Here is a 22952-nt window from a genome sequence, read left to right as displayed (position 1 = left end):
TCCTCTTCTCTGCTTCCATATTGGAGCCACTGTGTCTTACTCAGCACTACGGGAGCAATGCTTCTTATAAGTATACCTCCTGTATAGTTATGCTGAATTTGGACCCTCTTCCCAGAGCAAGTCTTTCCATAGCTCCACATGCTATCTTATTAATCCTTGAAGATATTTTTGGGTAGCATTATCTCCATCAACTTTTCCAAATAATCTCCAAGTAATTTCCAAGTAATCTCCAAAGGATACTTTTGTTCCTTTCATCTGCTTCCCATAACAGTATATTATTTTTTTATCAGTCTCCCATACATAATACCTTTGTGTTAACTTGACCATCTGTCTTGCATTAGACTTAGGAATTGCCTCAACTTCCCCTCACTACACTCAAGAAAACTACAAATTGCTTCATCTGACATCATGTTTCCCATGTGTGGCTACTCAGCAACTACTGGCTGAAAGTAATTGGATAATAGACATGTTTTCTTGTTCATGTCAATGAATATATTAAATAAAAGGAATGCTGACACATACTGCTTTCATTTCTGTTTTGCAAACTGCTGTCTAGGGGGATTGTTTTGTCAAGTTTAAGGGTCTCAACTTTAACTCTGTGGAGTTCAGTTGCAGAATATTGATATCTTGGCATTTCTTTTATTTATTTATTTATTTTTCAGTGTGGCCTGGGGCTTGAGCTCTGGGCCTGGGCCTGGGCACTGTCGCTGAGCTCTTTTTGCTCAAGGCTAGCACCCTACCACTTGAGCCACAGCGCCACTTCTGGGATTTTCTGTGATTAATTGGAGAGAAGAGTCTCATTGACTTGGCTGCCCAGGCTGGCTTCGAACCACAGTCCTCAAATCTCAGCCTCCTGCTTAGCTAGCATTACAGACAGGAGCCACTAGCATCCAGCTGGCCATTTCTTTTTGATGAGGGATTTTCCAAAAAATTGTAGCTGTAAATACAGTTGATTCTCTTCATGAATTTGCTTACTTGAAAAATGTATTGGCATTCCTCAAATCAATATTGGTGGAGGGCTGGGAAGTTGGTTCAGTGGTAGAGTGCTTGCCTTGCACGCATGAGGCCCTGGGTTTGATTCCTCAGCACCACATAAGCAGAAAAAAAAGCCGGCAGTGGCGCTATGGCTCAAGTGGTAGAGTGCTAGCCTTGAGCTGAAGAGCTGAGGGACAGTGCCCAGGCCCAGAGTTCAGGCCCCACGACCCGGACCAAAAAAAAAAAAAAAAATATATATATATATATATATATATATATATATATGTGGAGTTTTTGTGGTAACTCATGGATATGAACAGAGTGGTAAAAATTTTGAGTTGCCTGATGTATATGTTTCCAGCCAAAGCTAAATGAGGTGAGGCTCTGCTTTCTTGCTTCAACTCTTTTAATGTAAGCACGTGTCATTTTCACAGTCTTAGTGCCATGTTTCTTACATTATTATGCTTTTTGGTGGTAATTTCACTATTTTAAATGGTTCCCAAACATAGTACGGCAGTTCTGTTTGGTATTTCTTAGCCCAAAAAGGTTATGAATGTGCCTTTTCCACAGAGAAAGTATATATGGCAGCCTTCAGGTACCGGTTGTACTGCTACTGGTTCAGAGTTCAGTGGTAATTAATTAACAATATACCATTTTCTTTATTTTTTTTTAAATCTTTAAGTAGTTGAACAGAGGGGTTTCAATTCAGCTCATCACTTTGTGATGTCACCCCTTCCCTCATTCTCCCATAATTTAAGGTGTCTTTAAACAGAAACACACAGAAAAAAGAGTCATATGTTGGCTGATTGACAAAATTATGATGACCAGAGGCTGCAAGGAGCCAAATCATATTTGTCCTTTGGAATCAGTGGTTCACTGTTTGTTAATTTAGTTATATGGCAATTTTGTAGAGGATAACTATCTCAAATTACAAGAAATAACAGTTTTCTCCAGCAGTACAGGTAAGCCAGGAGTCAATTCTCTCTTTTTGCAATTTGTTCTAAATGTACACCTTAAAACTCTGCAGTTTAGAACCAAGATCACTTGTAGGCCCTTAATATCTATTCTCTGAAGCATTACCTGATGTATACAGGCTTCTAAATTTTCAACATGTAGACTAGTATAAAGAGCAAAATTAGTAAGATTATGCTAGTTTGCTATCCAGGAGTAGCCATTATAGTAGATGTATTTTCTTCTAGTACTTTTTCTGGTATTTTGCACCCTTTTTTATTGTGAAAATGCTGTACAGAGGGGTTACAATTACATGGGCAAGATAATTAGTACATTTCTTATCAAGCATTGTAGCCTCCTCCTTTGTTTTCCCTTCCCATCCCATCCTCCTCCCCCAACCCATCCCCCCCACCACCAAAGTTGTAAAGCTCATTTTCGATATAACGACTTGTACATCTCATTGTTGCAATGGGTCCACCTGTATCCCTATTTAAACCATTTGTTTTTTCCCTTCCCCTCCACAAATTATACCAACATCAAATACAGTGAAAGCAGGGGTTATACCGTGGGGGAGGGACATCCAAAGCAACAAAGAAATAATCTTATAAATGTGTTAGAAACAATCACATGAAAGAAAAAAAAACATTTGAATAAATATCTTAGGGTTCATTTCCCTAACATCAACTTATCTGACTTTTTCTGCTTGACTCAGACATATACTAGTTATTGCAAATAAGGGAAACCATGGGACCTATGTTTCTTTGGGCCTGGCTTACTTCACTTAATATAATTTTTTCCAAGTCTTTCCATTTCCTAACAAATGGGACACCCTTTTGAACTTGATTATTATACGGTTAGCATTTCCCCAGTGTTGTTCAAATAGCTCATTTTTAATGGCATTATTATGCATCTGCTATGACGATTGTATCAGTTGACATCACAGTGATGTATACAGGTACCTGTTTTTCTTCAACTTCATCAATATTTATGTAACATTAAATCATTGCTCTTTACAAGTGAAAAATAAAACTATTACAGTTTTAGTTTATTTCTCTTATATGATCAAGGGTTTTGTGTGTGTGTGTGTGTGTGTGTGTGTGTGTGTGTGCCTGTCAACATCACTGTTAAATGATAGCATCTAGGTTTTCCAAGTTCTAACACTAAGAGCCCTATATTGTTGGCCAGCCAAAATGGTTTACCTAAAGAGCTGTTAGGGTTCAACCCATCCTTCACAGACGCAGCTCATGATGGTCTCGTCCAGTGGGTTCTTAGTCAGGTTGAGAAGGAAGTTTCCAAGTTTTCTCTACAAGCCTCAGCAGGTTGTTTAGTTTTCATCAGCAGAACAAAAACGATGTTGTTTCCAAGGGTGTGCCAAGCAGAAAAGCCACACTCACAATTACTGGTTGGTAGCCAGCAGCATTTGCAGGCACTGCCTGAACAATGTCCTGGAGAGGAAGGGAATGGCCCTAGTGATTCACACCTCAAATGTTTGACCCAATTCAGACCTCCCATCTCCTACCCAGCCTGCTGCTTTTAGCTTCCTGTGCATCAAGGTTAGGTCAAAGCTGAAACAAGTAGTTTGATTCAATTCAGTGTGCCTATTCCTTTCCTTTCCTTTCCTTTCCTTTCCTTTCCTTTCCATTCCTTTTTTTTGTCAGTCTTAGGACCTGAACTCTGGGCCTGGGCACTGTCCCTGAGCTTCTTTTGCGCAAGGCTAGCACTCTACCACTTGGGCCACAGTGCCACTTGTGGCTTTTTCTGCTTCTGTGGTGCTGAGGAATGGAACCCAGGGTATCATGCATGAGCCACCTTCCCAGCCCCATGGTAGCTAATCTCTTGATGACTAGATCACAATCTACTCCTCAGGAAGTCCATAAGTACAGATATTGTGCAAATTCTAGAAAAAAATGGATTTACCAGTGGATCTATTCACATAGCATATACCTGGTTGGATGAAGCCAGATTGCAGAAAAAACAGCACACAACCTTTGGGTCAGCAGAGGGCTCTCTTAAGCAACAATCATTCTATCTACCTATTTTCTCCACTGAGTGCACACAACAGTATTGTATGTGGGAAATTTGTGTCATCATAGATATTGGTACATCATTCCTTTGAAGCCTCTTCACTATAACATGGAGGATAAAAGGATGGAAAGGAGCACTTTTTCCAGTTTCACAGGGAGTGGGTGGTGCCAGTTAAGCCAGAAGAACCAGCAGTAACTTGTTTAAGAAAAGATTCTCCTAAAGGTTGAATTCAGATCTGGGAAGATCATGCTAAACCCTAGGGTTCTAAAAGCCCATTGGAAGGTTCTCAGGGTGTTTGTAACTCAGTCTGTCTGAGTAGTCCGGTTTGTGAATACAGTTGTCACTGAAGCTTGTGTATGTATGTCAGAACTGTTGATCAGAATGAAAGGGAACCGGGTAAATTTTGGAGACTTTGGAGAACTGGAACAACAGAAAAATATGAAAGCAAAATAAGTCTGTTGTTCTTTTCATGGTAGCTAGATGTTAGTGTATAGAATTCACTCTTCAATATTTATGCCAATGAAGGGCCCCCATGAGCACTTCATTTCAGGAGCCTGTGGCTCTGGGTCTCCTCAGTGTATCTATTTCTTTCAGAAATTATGAGGTCTCTTTTCAGCTTCGTATCCAGCAACACTAGGGTTTTATTTGTGTGAGATAATCAATCCAGCCAAAGCTGTAGACATTGGCCAAATCTTTTGGTTATCTCTGTGAAACCCCTCCAGTCAAGGCCTTTGTAACTTCTGTGAGATTTCTCCTCTTCCGAGGCAGCCTCTGTGCTGTGTGGTATCAACATTTGTGAGGCAACATGGGAGGATGAGAAACTTCCTTTTTTTGTTTTGTTTTGTTTTGTTTTTGCTGGTCCTGGGCCTTGAATTCAGGGCCTGGTCGCTGTCCCTGGGCCTCTTTGTGATCAGTTATCACTCTACCACTTGAGCTACAGTGCCACTTCTGGCTTTTTGTGAGTAGTTTATTTAAGATAAATCTCACGGACTTTTCCTGCTCAGGCTGGCTTCAAACGTGATCCCCCGATCTCAGCCTCCTAAGTAGCTAGGATTACAGGCATGAGCCATTGGCACTGGCTGAAAATAGTTTTATTCTCACAGACAGAAAATATTGATTTAGGTCCTTGCTCTGCTATTATTTAGAATGTAATCTTAATCATATCGGGTCATAATGTCACCATCAATAATAGAATGCCATATATTCAGGATCAGATGCTTTGCAAATGCTGACAGGTTATGCGAATATAAGACTTATTTTTTTCATCCATTCATTCAACAAATCTCCAGTGCCTCTTGTGTGCTGATCATTTGGCATATGAGCCAAAAATTCCGTGCCTTCAGAGGTCATATATGATCTTACATATGATAGTCAATAAATCAATAACCAAATTATTGTATAATTTAGTGTGCCATGTTGAGAAAGCTAGAAAGAAGAACCCAGAGTAGGAAGATAGAGAATAATGCACTTGGACTTGTCCATTGGCTGAACACCTGACCTGTGTACCTTTTAGGTAGGTCATGGGGCTTGAACTCTGGGTCTGGGTGCTGTCCCTCAGCTCTTCAGCTCAAGGCTAGCACCCTACCACTTGAGCCACAGAGCCACTTCCTGTTTTCTGGTGGTTCATTGGAGATAAGAGTCCCATGGACTTTCCTGCCCAGGCTGGCTTTGAACCACAATCCTCAGATCTCAGCCTCCTGAGTAGCTAGGATTACAGGCATAAGGGCTCTCTGCTCTGTGTACTTTTTTTTTTTTAAGCTACCTTGTGGTACTTGTGAAGGTGCCTATGTGGGGTTAGGATCGAACAATTCAATTTAGTGGAGTGATTTTCAGGTTCCTAAGTGATTGCTTAAGTCATTAAAATGTTTTGGTAAAATAACGGGTCCTTGAGGACCTGTTACAGCTTCCATTATGCAATATGTTCCTTTCTGGCATCTCTCATCATCCATGAGCTCAACTCATGTTTCTGTTTTGTTTTTCTATTTTTTTTTTCTACTCAGCTACCAATAGGGGGAAAAAAGGTCACCATTTTAGGCAATTAAAGGCAAACATAGTTTCCCCTATAATATAAATGTTTTTCTTTAAAGGACAAGTGTATCTTATTACCAAACATTGGATGCGGTCCTCCATACTCTTCTTTCTGAACACCCAGACTAAAGGAAGACACCAAACTATATTTTCTCTTTTGTTGTTAGTTTTCAAGATTAATTTCTAGTTCCTTGAGGGACAACCGACCTAAATTTCACATAGCAAGTGACACTTTTCTCTCATTACTGCTGTGAGTTTACGTCTTTCTCCCTCCAAACAACAGCACACATGGAAATATGAACTGACAAGGAAGCAAAAATATTTAGTAAAGACTGATAGAGAGGACCAGAAGAGGAAAGAAGAAAGCAGAACCAAAAAGTAGATTGAAGTGTCTTGAGAAAACACCTGGTTTGGATTACAAATTTCTTCCTTAATTAGATACACAAGACTCTTGAGCATAAACATAACACTCACAATTCATCAACCACCCATGGCAATTCTCCAGGTGTTTGAGATTATGCAATGCCCTAAAAAAATCATCTGGATTGTGTCAACTCTCAGCAGTACTTACTGTGTTGAGTGCTTTTTGAAAGATCTTCCACAGACATGAATTCATACACAAGCTCTCAGTCTAGCATTTACAGCACTTAGTAAAAATATAAATAAAATAAACGATTATAGTGTCAGTGGTTCCCTTGGGTCCTGAGACTTCTACTTTGATTAATAAAAGGTAGGAATTATGCACTCAGTACAACTTCATTGACCAGACTTCTCTAATTGAGATTTTATAATGTTTAGGATGGGAGAAATGATGTTTACTTTTCTATTACTAGGAGGGAAAAAGGAGGTCCACACTGGGAAAGTATAGCAAAAGGGGGGGCTGTCTTCTTGATCTCTGGGAACAGTTTGAAATTTCTCTATAAAATCAGATTTGAGAGAAAACCTTCTTTGATTTCCACTTATTTTTTTTTATTTAAATGAGGCATGCTTGTCACCTTGTATTTCTTAAGTTGCCTGACATGTTTTTGATGACTAGCAACTTGAAAGCCCTTAGACTTGGATAATTGAAAATATTCAGAGATGGAAATGCATATAATTTGGAATGGACTCCTTTGAAAACCCAAAGGGGAACTCAGTCCCGACAGATTGGAAATTGCCTTTCTTACATAATTATTTTAATTAAAAATCCATGTGTAGCAGGAGCAGGAAAGCGATTCTAGACACTGCTCATTATAGTGTGGCTATTTTTTTTAAATTACACTTTCTATGTGCCCCTTTAAAGTTTTAAGCTTTGTATTGGATCCTAAGTGCTTTATTTCTATTCTGACCATAACTACCCTCAATAAAATTACTTCTTTTTTACTACCTGTCTTTCCCAAGAGATTATAAGCTTTATGAAGACTTTTTTTTTTGTCAGTCATGGGGCTTGAACTCTGGGCTTGATCACTGTCACTCAGCTCTTCAGCTCAAGGCAAGTGCGCTACCGCTTGAACCACAGCGCCACTCCAGTTTTCTGGTGGTTTATTGGAGATAAGAGTCTCACGGACTTTGCTGCCCTGGCTGGCTTTGAACCATGATCCTCAGATCTCAGCCTCCTGAGTAGCTAAGACTATAGGCGTGAGTTACCAGCGCCCGGCTATAAAGACTTTTTTATTTTTAATCACCAAGTGTGGTACTTAGGACATTGTAGGACCTTGATGAATATTTGTTCAGCAATTTTATAAGATGATATTATTGATGCAACTATCTTCTAATTATTTGACATTATTATAATAGGGTTTATATCTTTGAATTGATTAGTTATTGTTTATTTGTTTATTTATCATTATTATTTGATTATTATGATTATTTTCCCCAAACACTAATACATAGAAAAATAAGACACATTGCCATTTAATTAGTTATAAGATAACCTTTTGAATTCTCATATAAAGACTAGTTCTATTTTTTCCCCAATACTAGGGGTTGAATTCAGGACCTTGGACTGGCTAAGCAAGCACTCTACCATTTGAGCCACTTCACTAGCCTTTTTGTGTTGATTGCTTTTGAGATAGAGTGTTGCTTTATTCTTGGGCTGGCCAAAACTGCAGTCCTTTTATTTGTGCTTTTCTGTGTTGTTGGGATAATAGGCACATGCTACTGCATCCAGCCATTGGTTGAGATGGAGTCTCACAAAATCTTTTTGCTCAGATTGGCCTCTAATCGAGAGTCTGTAATCTCTGCCTCCCAAGTACCTTGAATTACAGGCTTGGGTCACCACACTTGGCTAATTCTAACTTTTTTTAATTTGTTAAATTTTTTAATAAGTTTTTTATTGTAAAAATACTATACAGAGGGGTTACAATTACATGGGCAAGATAATGAGTACATTTCTTATCAAGCATTGTTGCCTCCTCCTTTGATTTTCCCCTACCATTCCTTCCCTTCCACAATTACACTCCCCCCCCCCCCCCCCGGTCTAAGTTGTAAAGTTCATTGTTCAACAGTGTCTTGTACAACTCATTGTTACAATGGGTCAGCCTATATCCCTATTTAAACATTTTGTTTTTTTCCCTTCCCCTCCCCAAATTAGACTAACATCAAATACAGTGAAAACAGGGGTTATACAATGGGGGAGGAACATAAAAAGCAACTTCAGGATAAAGCAAAAGCAGGTACAATCTGGCCTGGATATAGTTGAAGGATTCTTCTGTAGAGGAGAAAATGATTATGGGTGCAAAATAGTATCTAATATATATGCTAAGAACTTCATATTTTCTCTTATATCTGGGACATACTTTTTTTCCTTTTTAATTAAAAAAATTATCGTAAAGGTGCTATATAGAGTGGTTACAGTTATGTAAGACAGGTAATGAGTACATTTCCTTTTGAACAGTGTCATCCACTCCTTCATTCTCTCCCAATCCCCCTTCACCCCAAGTTGTATAGTTCATTTCCAACATAGTGTCTAGTGTATATCGCTGCTTAATTGGTTCACCCTGGCCACACCTTTTCTGTCTTCCTCTCCTGTCCCCAAATCTGATAGACTGATGTACAAGACAAAGGGTACAGAAATCTTACTCTTTTATGGTTTAGACAGTTGTGATTTAGGGAATTTGAAAAAGTTGTTAGCTTAGGAAGCTGATAAAAAGCATTGTACATTCTTTTAAAATAATTACTGATTTAAAATGTTACATTTAATTTAATGTATTTTAGTGAAAATTAAGCTTGGCTGCCTAATAATAGATGCTGGGATCTTAATCATAGATTGTATTTTCTGGTTCACTCATTTAATGTTGCATTAAATTCTGAAGTAGAAGCTCTTAAGATTAAGAAAGATAGGCACATTCAACTTTAAAGAAAACATTGTGATAGCCGAAGTATGCAAAAAATTCATGCAATAATGAAAACATTAGAAATTGGCACCCTTAAGCATAAGGTGAAGAGCCACACGTGGTTTGGAGATAAACATCGTTTTGTATATGCCTCTCAGAACTGTTTAGGCTGATTGATAATTCTTGTAGAGGTAACAGATGAATTTTGCAAATTTATACAAAACTGAAAGAAACCTGAATAGATTGAATAAAGAAAGGTTCTTATCCTGATGCACAAGCATTTTAAGCTTCTAGTGGCAAATTACATATTTCACATAATAAGCTTATGAGCTCAATGAGGTAATTAAACTTTCTGTGATTTGGTATTTCTTTCTTCTTTCTTTTCTTCCTTTTTTTTTTTTTTTTTTTTTTTTTGTCGGACTTGGCGCTTCAACTCAAGGCTTAGGTGCTGTCCTAAGGTTTTTTGTTCAGAGCTACCACTCTACCACTTCCAGTTTTCTGGTGGTTAATTGGAAATGAATCTTGTGCACTTTCCTGCCCTGGCTGGCTTCAGACCCCGATTCTCAGATCTCAGCCTCTTGAGTAGCTAGGATTACAGGTGCAAGCCATCACTGCCTGGCTCAGATTTGATGTTTCTTTTATTCTTGTCTTCTATGATAATCATAATAGTCTTAAATGTTGAGTCACTTGATTTTTTCTCTGAGAGGATGGATTTTTCCTCTGCATTTTAAAGTTTTCTACTCATTTCTACCATCACTAACTGCCCACTTTCAGTTTCATTTATGCAGACCACACTGTCAAAAAGCAGTTTCTCTAAAGAAAGAAAATTTTCTATAATCTGTGCTCTCCATTATGGTAGTCATTATTTACATGGGGCTACTGAATCCCCTAAATATGCTTGATGTGTGGCTGGGGACTACTGGTGTCGCTCATGCCTATAATCCTGGCTTCTCAGGAGGCTGAGATTCAAGGATTGTGGTTTAAAGCTACTGTGGGCAGGAAAGTCTGTGAGACTCTTATCTCCAATTAACAACCAAAACTCAAAAGTGGAGCTATGGCTCAAGTGGTACAGTGTTAGCCTTGAGCAAAAAAAAAAAAAACACTCAGGGACAGTGCCCAGGCCATGAGTTCAAACCCCAAGACTGACATAAAAAAATGTGGTTGATGCACCTGAGAAGCTGAAGTTAACTTCTATTTAATTGTAATTAAAAGTTGAGCAGCTTCATATGGCTAGTGTCAAGTGGATTGGACAGCATGAAACTTCATTCAGTTTTAGATTTAGTATGGACATACATTTGGAAAAGTTAACTTTAATTTCTATGAATTCATCTGCCATATATCATCAACATGCCTCCAGCCTAGCATTTTACTGATTACTTTGGAGTCTTGAGAATATTTTCTGCCTCTTCTGGCTTTGTATCATGATCCTATGGACCTCAGTTTCCTAAGTAGTTTGAGCCACCAGCATCAAGTTGTATTTGTCTTTTTGTTGTTGCATTATTTCATTTAACACGTGTCCTCTAGCTTTATTCATACTCATAACAATGGCAAGATATACTGCTTTTAATTTCTTTTTTTTTTTTTTTTGTCGGTCGTGGGGCTTGAACTCTGGGCCTGGGCGCTGTCCCTCAGCTCTTCAGCTCAAGGCGAGCGCTCTACCACTTGAGCTACAGCGCCACTTCCGATATACTGCTTTTAAAAAAAAAAGACATCTAAGCCAGGTACTGGTGGCTCATGCCTATAATCCTAGCTACTCAGGAGACTGGGATATGTTTGATGCCAGCCCAGGCAGGAAAATCCGTAAGAGTCATCTCCAATAGACTACTTAGAAAAAGCCAGAAATGGTTCTGCATCTCAAATGGTAGAGTGCTAGTCTTGAGCACAATGAGGATCAGGAACAGCACCCAGGTTCTGAGTTCAAGCCCTAGGACTGGCAAATAAAAGACATAGTGTAGCTTTTGTTACTAGCACATCTATAAATGTGTGTGAAGGCTGGGAAGGTGGCTCAGTGGTAGAGCGCTTGCCTTGCACGCATGAGGCCCTGGGTTCAATTCCTCAGAACCACATAAGCAGAAAAAGCCGGAAGTGGCGCTGTGGCTCAAGAGGTAGAGCGCTAGCCTTGAGCTGAAGAGCTGAGGGACAGCGCCCAGGCCCAGAGTTCAGGCCCCACAGCCGATAAAAAGAAAAAATATGTGTGTACAGGTATCTCTGTTGTATGTTGACTTTTAGGTGTTTGTTTTTTTTTGAGAAAACTCCATACTAATTTCCATGGTGGCTATATTAATTTACATTCCCACCATGGTGTATAAGGATTCTTTTTCCTCTATGTCCTCATAAATATTTGTTGTATTTGACTTTTTGATAAGATTCATCCTAACAAGAGTGAGGGGATTATTACATTACTTTTTTTTGCAGGGGGGGGGTGGGGGGGTTGGGAGGGGGAGGTCGGTCATGGGGCTTGACCTCAAGGCTGTCTCTGAGCTCTTTTGCTCAAGGCTAGCACTCTACCACTTTGAACCACAGCTCCAGTCACAGTTTTCTGGTGGTTCATTGGAGATGAGTTTTACAGGACTTTCCTGCTAGGGCTGGCTTTGAACTGCGATCCTCAGATGTCAGTTTCCTAAGTAGCTAGGATTACAGCTGTGAGCTGCCAGCACTCAGCTACAGTGTCGTTTTGATTTGCATTTATCTGAGATTAGTGAGGTTAGCATTTATTCCTGCAACCATTGGTCATTTGTTTGTCTGTTTTTCGGGAAAAAAATGTCTGTTTCTGTCTTTTGCCTATTTTGGCAAAGCAACCTGAAATGAAAGAAAATATGTCACAAACCATGAAAAGAGGTCATACTCAAATTCGAAGAAATACATATAAATCTTCAGTTTAAAAATCCTAAATAATCTGAGTCTATGGACAAAGGGCCAACTTTTTCTTTGGTTTGTTTTGTAAAGGTATCTTACCTTCTGGAAGGAGGGAGTATGGCCCACGAAGACTTCTGTGGACATGTTGGTAAAATGAACCCAGGAGACCTACAGGTATGGCCTTGGACAGGGAAAGGTTGATGAGTTAATAGTCTTTGGGTGTGTGTGTGCTTGACCCCATCCATTTCTAGTGCATTCACCCTTTCCCCCTCTCTATATTATATCTTCGACTTCTCCTTTCTGTGGAATTTTGTACTCAGCCTGGAAATTGGTTCAGGCCAGGTGTACTCCTTATCTTTCTTGCTTTCTATGACATTTCTATCATTTCTTAGCTTCCACCTATTTTTTTCCTATCTTTCTTAAAACAATGATCACAAATGACTGTCTCACCTCTTTTTTTCTATTTTTTTTTCTACTCAGTCCCTTAGCATGCCTCCTTCTCTTCTTCTTTCTTTTTTTTTTTTTTTTTTTTTTGTGTGTGTGTGTGCTGGTCCTGGGGCTTGAACTCAGGGTCTGAGTGCTGACCCTGGTGCTGTTCCTCCCGGGTACTCAAGGATAGTGCTCTACCACTTGAGTCACAGCTCCACATCTGGCTTTTTGGTAGTCAATTGGAGATAAGAATCTTGTGGTCTCTCCTGCCCAGGCTGGCTTTGAACCTCCATCCTCAAATCTCAGCTTCCTGAGTCACTAGGATTAGAGTCATGAGCCACTGGTACTCAACTAGCACTCTTCCTCTAAACCTTTCCTGAAACTGTCCAGGTAATGACCATTTTTGATTTCCCAATTGCCAAATTCAGGGACTATTTCAGTCTTAATCTTTCTAGCCCTCTCAGCTACATTTAAGCTAATTAACTACTTATTATCTTGCACCCAGGAGGCTGAGGCAGGAGGATTTTGAGTTAGAGGCCGTCCTGGCTGCATAACAAACCCTATTTCAAAACACACAACAAACAAAAATTCACTCACATTTGATTAGGACAATGAAGGTTTAATATTGTTCAGTTTTTGTAGCATTATATGTGATGTTTTTGAGGTAACTATTATTTTTACATCATTTTTAAAATGAAGAGATAGTGATTTAAAAAAATAAAAAGATACCCATGACTTCGGAATTCGTAAATGGTAAGGATGAAAAGATAACCCTACTACCACCCCCAAATTAAATTTATAGGTCATTTTAAGACAGGCATTCACAAACTGTATTGTATCTACAAGGTTAACTAGACATTGACAATACAGAGTGATGAACTGTTAATGAAACCAAACAATGCTTTAAAATGTCAGAATGTGTTTGAGGAACACAGGACAGAAAAACCATAGACCCAGACTTCGACATTTGAAGGTTTAATCAACCTTATTGAATGAAATGAGCCATCGATTTATATTTCATGAAGGAAAGAAACCTCTAAAAATCTGTACTAGTTTTCTTTTAGGTTCTTGACTCCTTTTTCGCATGCTGCTGCAGCCTTTGGGTGGATCCTTTCCCCTTTCCTCTTCTCCTAGTCAGTTCTTACTCTCTCTGGGTCTCAACTTTAGATCACCTCATGCAAGGTGACTTGGTCCCTTCAGTGCCATCATAGAATCCTTTGCAGCCTTCACAGCACCAAGCACAATGGAATGCCAGTAACTCAATGGTACAATTTTTCCATTCGCAAGTTTTCTCTCCACAAGGGCAGGCTAGAAGATGATGTGGATAGCTTGCTTCCTAGCCCCTTTGCCAACTTCTGAGTTCAGATGGTGACAGGTTCCATGTGCGTACAGGATCCCCATCTCCAGATCTGCTCCCCTCCCTGACAATGCTCTTTCTCCAGCCCAAGTACTAAGCACCTGGATGTGCCCGGCATTTAACATCTCTATGGGAACTTTTTGAATTGGAATCAAAAATGCGTTCTCTTCTGTGCGATCATTTCCAAATGTATCTCCAGGGTTCCCAGTGGGACTAGACCTCAGGTGTCCACAGATGTAAACTGCTCATTAACACAGCAGTCTTTGGCTTTCTTCCTTGCCTATCTCATTTTCCCCACTCACTCACTTTTGCTTTCTGAATCCCATTCCAAACAAAGTACCATCAATAGGTCTTTACTTGAGGATCTTCTGTGGGCGAACTCAAGCTAAGTCGGAAATGTGTCTACCATATCCGACCCTTCATCCCCAGATTTGGAGGTTAGTATCTGGAGCTAGCCCCTAATATGCTCAAAAATTTAAAAAAAAAAAAAAGATAAACACTTGAAAGCTCGTCTTAACAGTGAAGGCAGCAACTATGTCTCTAAGCTGAGAAGGCTTCATTACTGGAATTAAGCAACCAGAGGCCTAAGTCATTCAGGTACAGTGTGGCGGATGCTGAGAGCTTCCACATGTGTATTTAGATCCACACATGTATGCTCCAGCTGTTGGGCAAACTGGATGGTGCTGGCTCACTGCTGCATCCATAGGGAACTGCTCCCTTTGTCAGAAAATAATTTTTCCCAAAGTGTGGTTCAGGGGTGGCCTGTGGTTAATATCTTGCTGATGTCAGGATATAAAAACTCAGCCACCTTGCTTCAACTCTGGAAATTCTGAGAAGTTCATCCCAATTCTAAAGCTCCCTGTTGGATTGACTTAGGCCTATATTGTAACTACATTATCAGTTAGCTTCTTTCTTCCCCAGTTCTGCTTTCTTTCACTTCAATACTATCTCTAAAGAGCACCCTGCAACATACCATCTACTTGCAACTGCCCATCTTGGAGCTCCATCTGAGACAGGAATATCACAGAGAAGAGTTCTGCACTTGTATGAATATCAGTTGTGATGCATTGATTCCAAATGAAGAAGTATTTGGGAAACTGGGAAGGGCCCCAGTTATTGTCAGTGATGTTTACCATTTCTTACAATGTCTGACAGGAGCACACGCCCAGAAGATGCCTTATTTAGTGATGGTGTTGTAATTGTTCCAGCACAGGCTTGGTAGGGGCGAGGCTGCATTGTTCTTCATGTTGGTTTGGTGTTTTTAGTGGATGACTGCAGGCCGGGGCATTCTCCATGCAGAAATGCCTTGTTCAGAGGAGCCAGCCCATGGCTTACAACTGTGGGTTAATTTGAGAAGCTCAGAGAAGATGGTGGCACCTCAGTACCAGGAATTGAAGAGTGAAGAAATCCCTAAACCTAGTAAGGATGGGGTAACAATTGCTGTCATTTCTGGAGAAGCACTGGGAATAAAGGTAAGTCATGCTCTCATGTGTCTGTGAATAGTGAATTGGGCTGGGACGTAAGGCTGGTCCCATTTGCCTAGTTAGTTCTTACTGAGTTTATCATATTTTGTGTCTAAAGGATAGACACAGAGTAAGGCCATCCTAAGAGAAGCTAGAATTTGTTTGCTACACAAAATAGGACAATTAGAAGAAATCATACTTCTATAAAGAGTCAGCTTGAAAAGCAGTTTTTAGGGTATCTTAATATATATGCCTTCATTTAGCCCTCATTTCTTTCACTTACAGTTTGTTTGCTTGCTTGCTACTGCACTACCTTTAAGAAGCAAACACAAGACAAAGATGAATTCTGTTCCATAAATATTTATGCCCCAGTTAGTAAGGAAAGCACACAACTACATTAGAGAAAAGTATCTTTTAAAAAATATTAACTGGATCACTGGGTATTGGCAGTTCATGCCTATGATCCTAGCTGCTTGGAAGCTGAGAATGGGAGGATCATAGTTTGAGGCTAATGCAGGCAGGAAAACTTATGAGTATGTGTAGCTACTTTGCTGTTTTCCCAGTGGACTGCCAGCCCTTGAAACTACTTTAAATACTGCCAAGTAAAGTTTTATTTTTAATGCACACTCCTAAGTATAATGACCTCTCAATTCATTGCATGGTTAAAAGATTAGTTATGAGTATTGGTTTGAATTAAGCAGTTTTTTCTTTTTTAAATATTTATTTATTTGTTTATTTTTGTTAGTTGTGGGGCTTGAACTCTGGGCCTCAATTCTTTGGCTCAAGGCTAGCACTCTACCACTTCATCCACAGCGCCACCTCCAGTTTTCTGGTGGTTCATTGGAGATAAGAATCTCACAGTTTTCTAACTGGGCTATCTTTGAACCATGACCCTCGGATCTCAGCCTCCTGAGTAGCTAGGATTCCAAGAGTGAGCCACAAGTACCCAGCTAAGTAGTTTTTCTTTACCCTACGTTATTACCACAATTTTTTACCACACATAGGTGTGTGTATGTGTTATTTTGCTTTCTTTCTAGTATGCACAGAAATAAGAAAAAAAGTCAGTTTACTCCCTCTTAACATGTCTGATGGTAGTGTACCTCTCAACAGTGCTTTTTCAATTGGAAATGACATTGTTGTGTGTTTGTGTGACCTTTTTTATTTTGTCAAGCCTTGAACATGCCCTTTCCAGCTGTTTGTGAAGTTTCCTCCCCTTCCGCCTGCAGAATACAGTTTTAAGATCCCATGATGCCAATCTTTCCGTGTAAGACCAAAAGACATCATTGGCTGTGCTATCAGGCAAAGAGGTGTAAGGGACACCGAATTAATGCAGATGCCAAGCTGCCCCTCCTTACCTAATGCTTTTTTCATTACATTCCTAGGACTTTAGGGTTCTAGAGACATGTCTTCTGGGTATGAAATACAGAGGTGGGTGGTAGAGGGCAAGAAGTTCTCCTGTCAATCAAAGCACAGACTTCATCCAGTTGTATAGATTGGAATTGTCTATAAGATTTCATTTAGAAAAAGAATTTCTCTGACTACAGCAGAAAAAAAAAAGAAATCAGACCAGTGATTTAATCATAGATAAGCATAGCAAGCTCTCTCACAAATCTTTTAGAGTTTACAACCGCTTTCCATTTCTAGAAAACACAAGGCATTTTTAAGGCTTAAGCAATTCCACTTATAGGCAGAAGGATATTTTAAAGGACTTTTTTTTATGTCAATCATGGCGCCTGAATCCTGGGCCTGGGCGCTGTCCTTGAGCTCTTCAGCTCAAGGCTAGCGCTCTACCACTTGAGCCACAGCACCACTTCCGGCTTTTTTCTTTTTGCTTATGTGGTGCTGAGGAATCGAACTCAGGGCCTCAGGCATGCAAGGCAAGCGCTCTACCACTGAGCCACCTTCCCAGCCCTGGTTGTTTTTGTTTTTTTTGTTTTTGTTTTTTTTTTTAAATCAGGATGATCATTTTAAGTTACATTATGAAATGTAGTCTAGGGACCACTCTTTGTAAATAGGCATGACTTCCAAGACAAAGAGATGTATCCATCTTGAGGAAGTTCATCTGGGCGTGTATAGAAGATGTTAAGTGGTGGCTTTTGACCAATCTTATTTGATATCTTTAGGCTTCAGTTCCTTCTTCCACAAAAACAATGAGGGGTTTTGGTGTAAGTTGCTATAGGCTTTACTCATAGCAATTAAAAAAAATGTATTTCTAAAGATGGATGTATCCCTACTTTCCAGGTTGCCTATGTCTATGCATTTTATTTAGCCCTTGCAAAGCCTTAAGTAACATTCTTCCAGGACAACATAGTCTAAAAGTGAAGGCTGGAAGGGGAGAAGAGAAAAATGGGATAGTTCAAATAGTTGCTGTCACTATTAGAAGGTCATGATCACATGTTTATTTCATGAGAGTATGCAATTCTCCAAACCCCATTCCATCCTTATCAGTCAGCCAATCAGCTATATTTATTGCGAGTTTTCTGGAACACAATTCCTTTCCCCTTCCCAAAAAATCATCCCTCTACTTGCCTCCCACTGCTCTAAATTCTATTATGTCAGAAGCAAAGGTTGAGGAGGCTTCAGCCCCATTGGGGTCAGAGAAAGGCAATGTGGAGCCAGATGGCCTGGGTTCAAGGCCAGCTCTACTACTGACTCATCTTGGAGAGCTCACTTTCACTAGCCAGGCTTCACAGTTTTTGATTCTGCAAAGTGGAGATGACTCCAGAGACCTAACTTGGAGAGTATTTGGGCAGATTACATTGATTAATATATGTAAACTACTTGCAACAGTGCTTGGCTCAGAGTAAGCCCTGTATAAGTGGGCGCCATTATTTTTTCCTTTCCAAAGCTTTAGGCAGTGTTCATGTGGCCTACAGAAATAGCATAAAGAATCTTCCTTTTAGTTAGATGTAAAATGCCTTGGAATATGACAAATTATATAGGATTCTAGATATACCCAGAGATTGAAAGGAGACAAACACAGGGGTGCAATGCCTAAGTGCCTCTTCATATTTATATAAAATAGTATACATACTGAAATGAACTCCAAAACATGGAAACAAAAGAATTTTTTATTTTTTATTTTATTAATTTTTGATGGTTCTGTCTTCTTTACCTTATATACGGTGTATTCACGTGTATATCTTCGGGGGGGGGGAGGACACAGAACTCAAGGGAAAAAAGAGTGAAAAAGTGCAGTAGTGGAGCTCACTGGACACTGATGGAAGTGAACTCTGTAACTCGTGGGTGGAGACAGGAGGGAGGGACTGGGAGAGAGTGAGGGAACAGAAGACACTGTACGAAAGGGAATGTACTCATTACCTGACTCATGCAATTGTAACCCCTCTCTACATCACCTCTACAATAACAATGAAGTAAATTAATTAAAAAAGAATCTTCTTGTTGGGTAGAGTAGGTATTCATATATTGAATGATGACTACATTTTTTTAACACGGTTTCCAAAGGAGATTGCTAAGCATCTCATGTAATTGACTCAGATCATTTTTTCATTCTATCTATTTCTCCATATTGTGGGGAACATGACTTGTGGGATTCTATCCTGTGCACTTTAAATGGAGCTCATGCTCTCTCTTCTGCCTTCCTGACTTCCTTTGTTCCCTTGATGATATGCCTCCTCCTTAAAGAGCTCTCTCTTTCCCAAGCTCTGAAACAATAGTTTTCCAAAATAGCACTTTAAAAAAAACCTATTACAAGGAAAAATGTAGATGGAAGGAGGGAGAATCAGGGAGGGGTGACTGGTCAATATGTTCTGTACTCATTTTAAAATGGCATGTTAATTTTTACCCCCACTTGAAGATTTAATAATTATATCTAAAAACCAGTGGCATAATCTGACATGGTGGCTCATGCCTGTAATTCTAGTTACTCAGGAGGCTAAGATTTGAGGATCATGATTCAAAGCCAGTCCAGGCCAGAAATTCCATGAAACACTTTTTTTTCTCCTTCCAGTCCTGGAGCTTCAACTCTAGGTGGGCATGCTGTTCCTGAGAGTCTTTGTGCTCAAGGCTAGTGCTCTGCCACTTGAGCCACAGTACCACTTCAACCTTTTTCTGAGGAGTTTATGGGAGATAAGAGTGCCATGGACTTCCCAGACTGGGCTAGCTTTGAACTGTGATTCTCAGATGTCAGCCTCCTGAGGAGTTAAGATGAGAGGCCTGAGCCACCAGCTCCCAGCCCATGAGACTCATCTCCAATTAACCCCCAGAAAACTGGAACTGGAGCTGTGGTTCAAAGTGGTAGAGTGCTAGCTAGCCTTGAGGAACAGTGCCCAGGCCTTGAGTTCAAGCCCCATGACTGACCAAAAAAAAACAAAACCAGTGGAATATGCTTTTTTTTTTTTTTTTGCCATTTCAGTAGTCCTACAAGTTCATGGTTGAGCTAAAAAAATATGACAAATATTCTTTTGATGCAGAAGCTGATTGGAGCAGTTGGCCTCTGACAAAGAGTCAAGAGACAGCCTCCAGCTGTCCCAGAGAACAAACAAAGGCACAATAAAGATTGCTCAGGAAGGAATCCTCCCTTCCAAAGGCCTCTCTCTGTTCATTCATTTTATTTATAAATCAGTGTTCCATAATAGATTAGCAAATATATGGCTAGAGATCTGTAGATATTTAACAAACATTCCTTTTCAGAAAGTTTGAGATGTTTCCATATTTAAGTTCAACCAGACAAGGGGAACAATCCAACTAAATATTACAATAAAAATAAATAGAAACAAATGAAGAACCTAAAATTAGTGTATAAAGATATAAACAATATAACTAAATGTAGAAAACATTTATTTTAAGAGATTCAAGTTATAGTTCTCTGGTTATACATATATATATGCATTTTTAGTGAGTTATAGTCTAAAGACTAAAAATGGCACCACTTTAGACCTCACCGTAATTTTATTGTTAGTGTGATGTAATAATTTGATGACATTATTATGTATATTTTGAAGTAAAAGGAATGAGAAAATGTATTGCTATTTTAAGCATTAGGATTTTCAGTGTAAAAAATAGGTTATAAATATAACAGATGTAAAAGTTAAGCACTAAGTAGGTATTAAAAATGTGCAGTATCTCTGTAAGGAAGTTTCTGGAACCCTTATGTAAATTGTTAATTTTGTGAATCTAAAACATAGTTTTGTTTAGAGACAAAGTCTCAATATGTAGTCCAGGCTGGCCTCAAATTCAGCCCTCCTGCCTCTGTTTCTAAATGATTCTGATTGTGTGGATGGAGGGAAGGAAAGAAAGAAAATAGGAAAAGGATCATGTCTTACAGTGGCTAGTAGTCTGAGTGAAACTGCAAACCACTTGGGGGTGATGATGGAGGACTTGTCCAAGTGTAATTTTTGTCTTTTACCATCCATTGTGTTAACTTGAAGCATTCATTAGTGAGACCAAAGGAGGATATTCTTAGGAGAGGATCACAAAGGCTCAATAGCTGTGTGCATATGTTCATATAAAATGATGCTTATCAAAATGAACTCCAAGAAAGAGAAACTATATTTTATGTTATTTTGCTTTGTTTTTTTTTTAGTTTTTCCCTCCTTTGTTGCTGTTTTTGATTTCTGTACCTTTTGTCTTGTATATACGTTTATCTGTTTGGGGGGAATCTAAGGGAGAGCACAGTAATGGAGGGACAAGGGATGAATAAATGCAACAGTGATACACTCTAGATACTGTGTTGAAAATGAACTATACAGTTTGTGGGAAAAGGGGTTTGGAAGGGAAAACATGGGGAGAAAATGAGAGAAGTGACACTGTTGAAAAAGAAATGCACTCATTACCTGACATGTATAACTATAACCCCTCTGTACATCACCTTTACAATAAAAATAACTAAGGAAGGAAATAGTGACAAAATATTGGAAGGGAGGGAGGTTCAAAACCAAGTTTGTTTATGCCTAGATTTTTTCTTATGGCTTACATGAATGTATATTCCTGCATCTCTGTCTCAGGGTTTCAAATTTAGGTTGTGAGGTTCAGGGGGGATGGTCCCCAGCATACTGTGTGCAGTCTTGAGCTGCATGGAGTACCTGCTATAAGATCTTTCCCAAATAAGCCAGATGGCCACAGCAGATGATCCACATCATTCCCTGGACAAGTGCAAACTCTGGCTTGGATTCACTGTTCAGGGTAGGTACAAGGAAGTTATTTTTAGCAAATGAGAGGACCCCAAAGAAATGCACCCAAGCACTTCAAAGCATTTGCCATAGTTGGCACTTCATTTGCAGCTAGGAATGTTCAAATAAACAGTGGTAAAGATCAATTCAGCTGTACAAAAGGTTGCTTTTGCTCAGGGCAGCTCACTCACCCCAGAAATACCATTCTTGGTGAGCACAAAGGGTGCCAGATGTTCTTATTCCTTCAAGATGTCCTTGCTGACCTGATCACCTAGGAAGTGCATTCCATTGGTATCAGCAAGTCCTCTTCTGCTAGTAAATGAAGAATGGACAGGTACATTTTCCTAAGCCCGAAGGTACATTCTGTACCATTCATATGTTCTTGGCCTTAGTGATAAGTATTACATATTTACAGGGAAATGTGGACTAAGAGCATAATGAAAGTTATGAAAAATAACCTAAGATGTGGCTTTAAGTAAAGGCAAGTGGACCCTGTAGCCTACCATTGTAATCATTCATGTCTTTCAAGACTTGCATTTTTAGGATATAATTTGTCTTTCCCTAAAAACAGATTACATTTGTTTCTAATCACAGCAAAAAACAAAGAACAGTTTCAAAGTCCTTTCATTACACTCTTGCATGTTGCACTAAAAGCTGAAGTGGATATTCAGGAGACTGAGACCTGGAGAATCATGGTTTGAAGCCAGCCTGATCTCCAATTAACCAGCAAAATACTGGATTGGAGGTATGGTTCAAGTGGTAGAGCACTATGAGAAAAAATGCTGTGCCAGGACCATGAAGTCCTGAGTTCAAGGCCCAATGCTAGCACACACATACTCAAAGGAAAAAAAAACTGAATTGGATGCCACTATTTAATTTTTTTATAAGTGTATGTAAAGCCATGTTAATAGTTACAAATATAGTATCTTATTTTGACCAGAGACAAAATACTTGAGCAAATATAGCTTTTGAATAGTTTCACTAGACTTACACTAACTCTGATAAAGTCAGTGTCAGATACAATTCTGATTATCTGAGGCATAAGAAGTTTATGGTATGTAACAATTTTATCTCAACAATTCTACTTTTTAAGCAAGAATTCTGTTGGCAAGCTATAGATACTCCAATATAGAGGGGGTTAATGCAATTATAATACATGTTCACATAAAATACAGTGGCAAACTCCCTTATGTAATTAATACACATTAAATAAACGAATGACAGGAAAGTAAAACAAGTATTGCTAGGAGTGGGTACCTCTTAATGGTGGTAGGGCAAACCAAGGTTGAATGAGGGCAAATATAACAAAAATACTTTACCTGCATGTATGAAAATAGAACAATGAAACTAGCTGAAATTGTTTCAAGAAAGGAGAAGGGGATGGAGAGTGAAAAGGGATAAGGTTAATGGGGGTACATTGCAT

General features: G+C 39.3%; 1 protein-coding gene across 2 annotated transcripts in view; it reads left to right on the top strand.

Moving 5' to 3' along the window:
• Positions 1 to 22952, top strand: part of Pir (pirin) — a 71387-nt gene that overhangs the window by 7486 nt on the left and 40949 nt on the right. For both annotated transcript variants that reach the window (XM_042680472.1, XM_042680474.1), the window contains exons 4-5: positions 12240 to 12323; positions 15201 to 15407. In XM_042680472.1, the coding sequence (XP_042536406.1) occupies positions 12240 to 12323; positions 15201 to 15407 (291 nt within the window). The remainder of the gene's footprint in view (positions 1 to 12239; positions 12324 to 15200; positions 15408 to 22952) is intronic.

Source organism: Dipodomys spectabilis, unplaced genomic scaffold, assembly GCF_019054845.1.
Source record: "Dipodomys spectabilis isolate Male_0828 unplaced genomic scaffold, ASM1905484v1 ptg000061l, whole genome shotgun sequence".
Taxonomy (NCBI): Eukaryota; Metazoa; Chordata; class Mammalia; order Rodentia; family Heteromyidae; genus Dipodomys; species Dipodomys spectabilis.
This window is presented reverse-complemented; position numbering and strand designations above follow the sequence as displayed.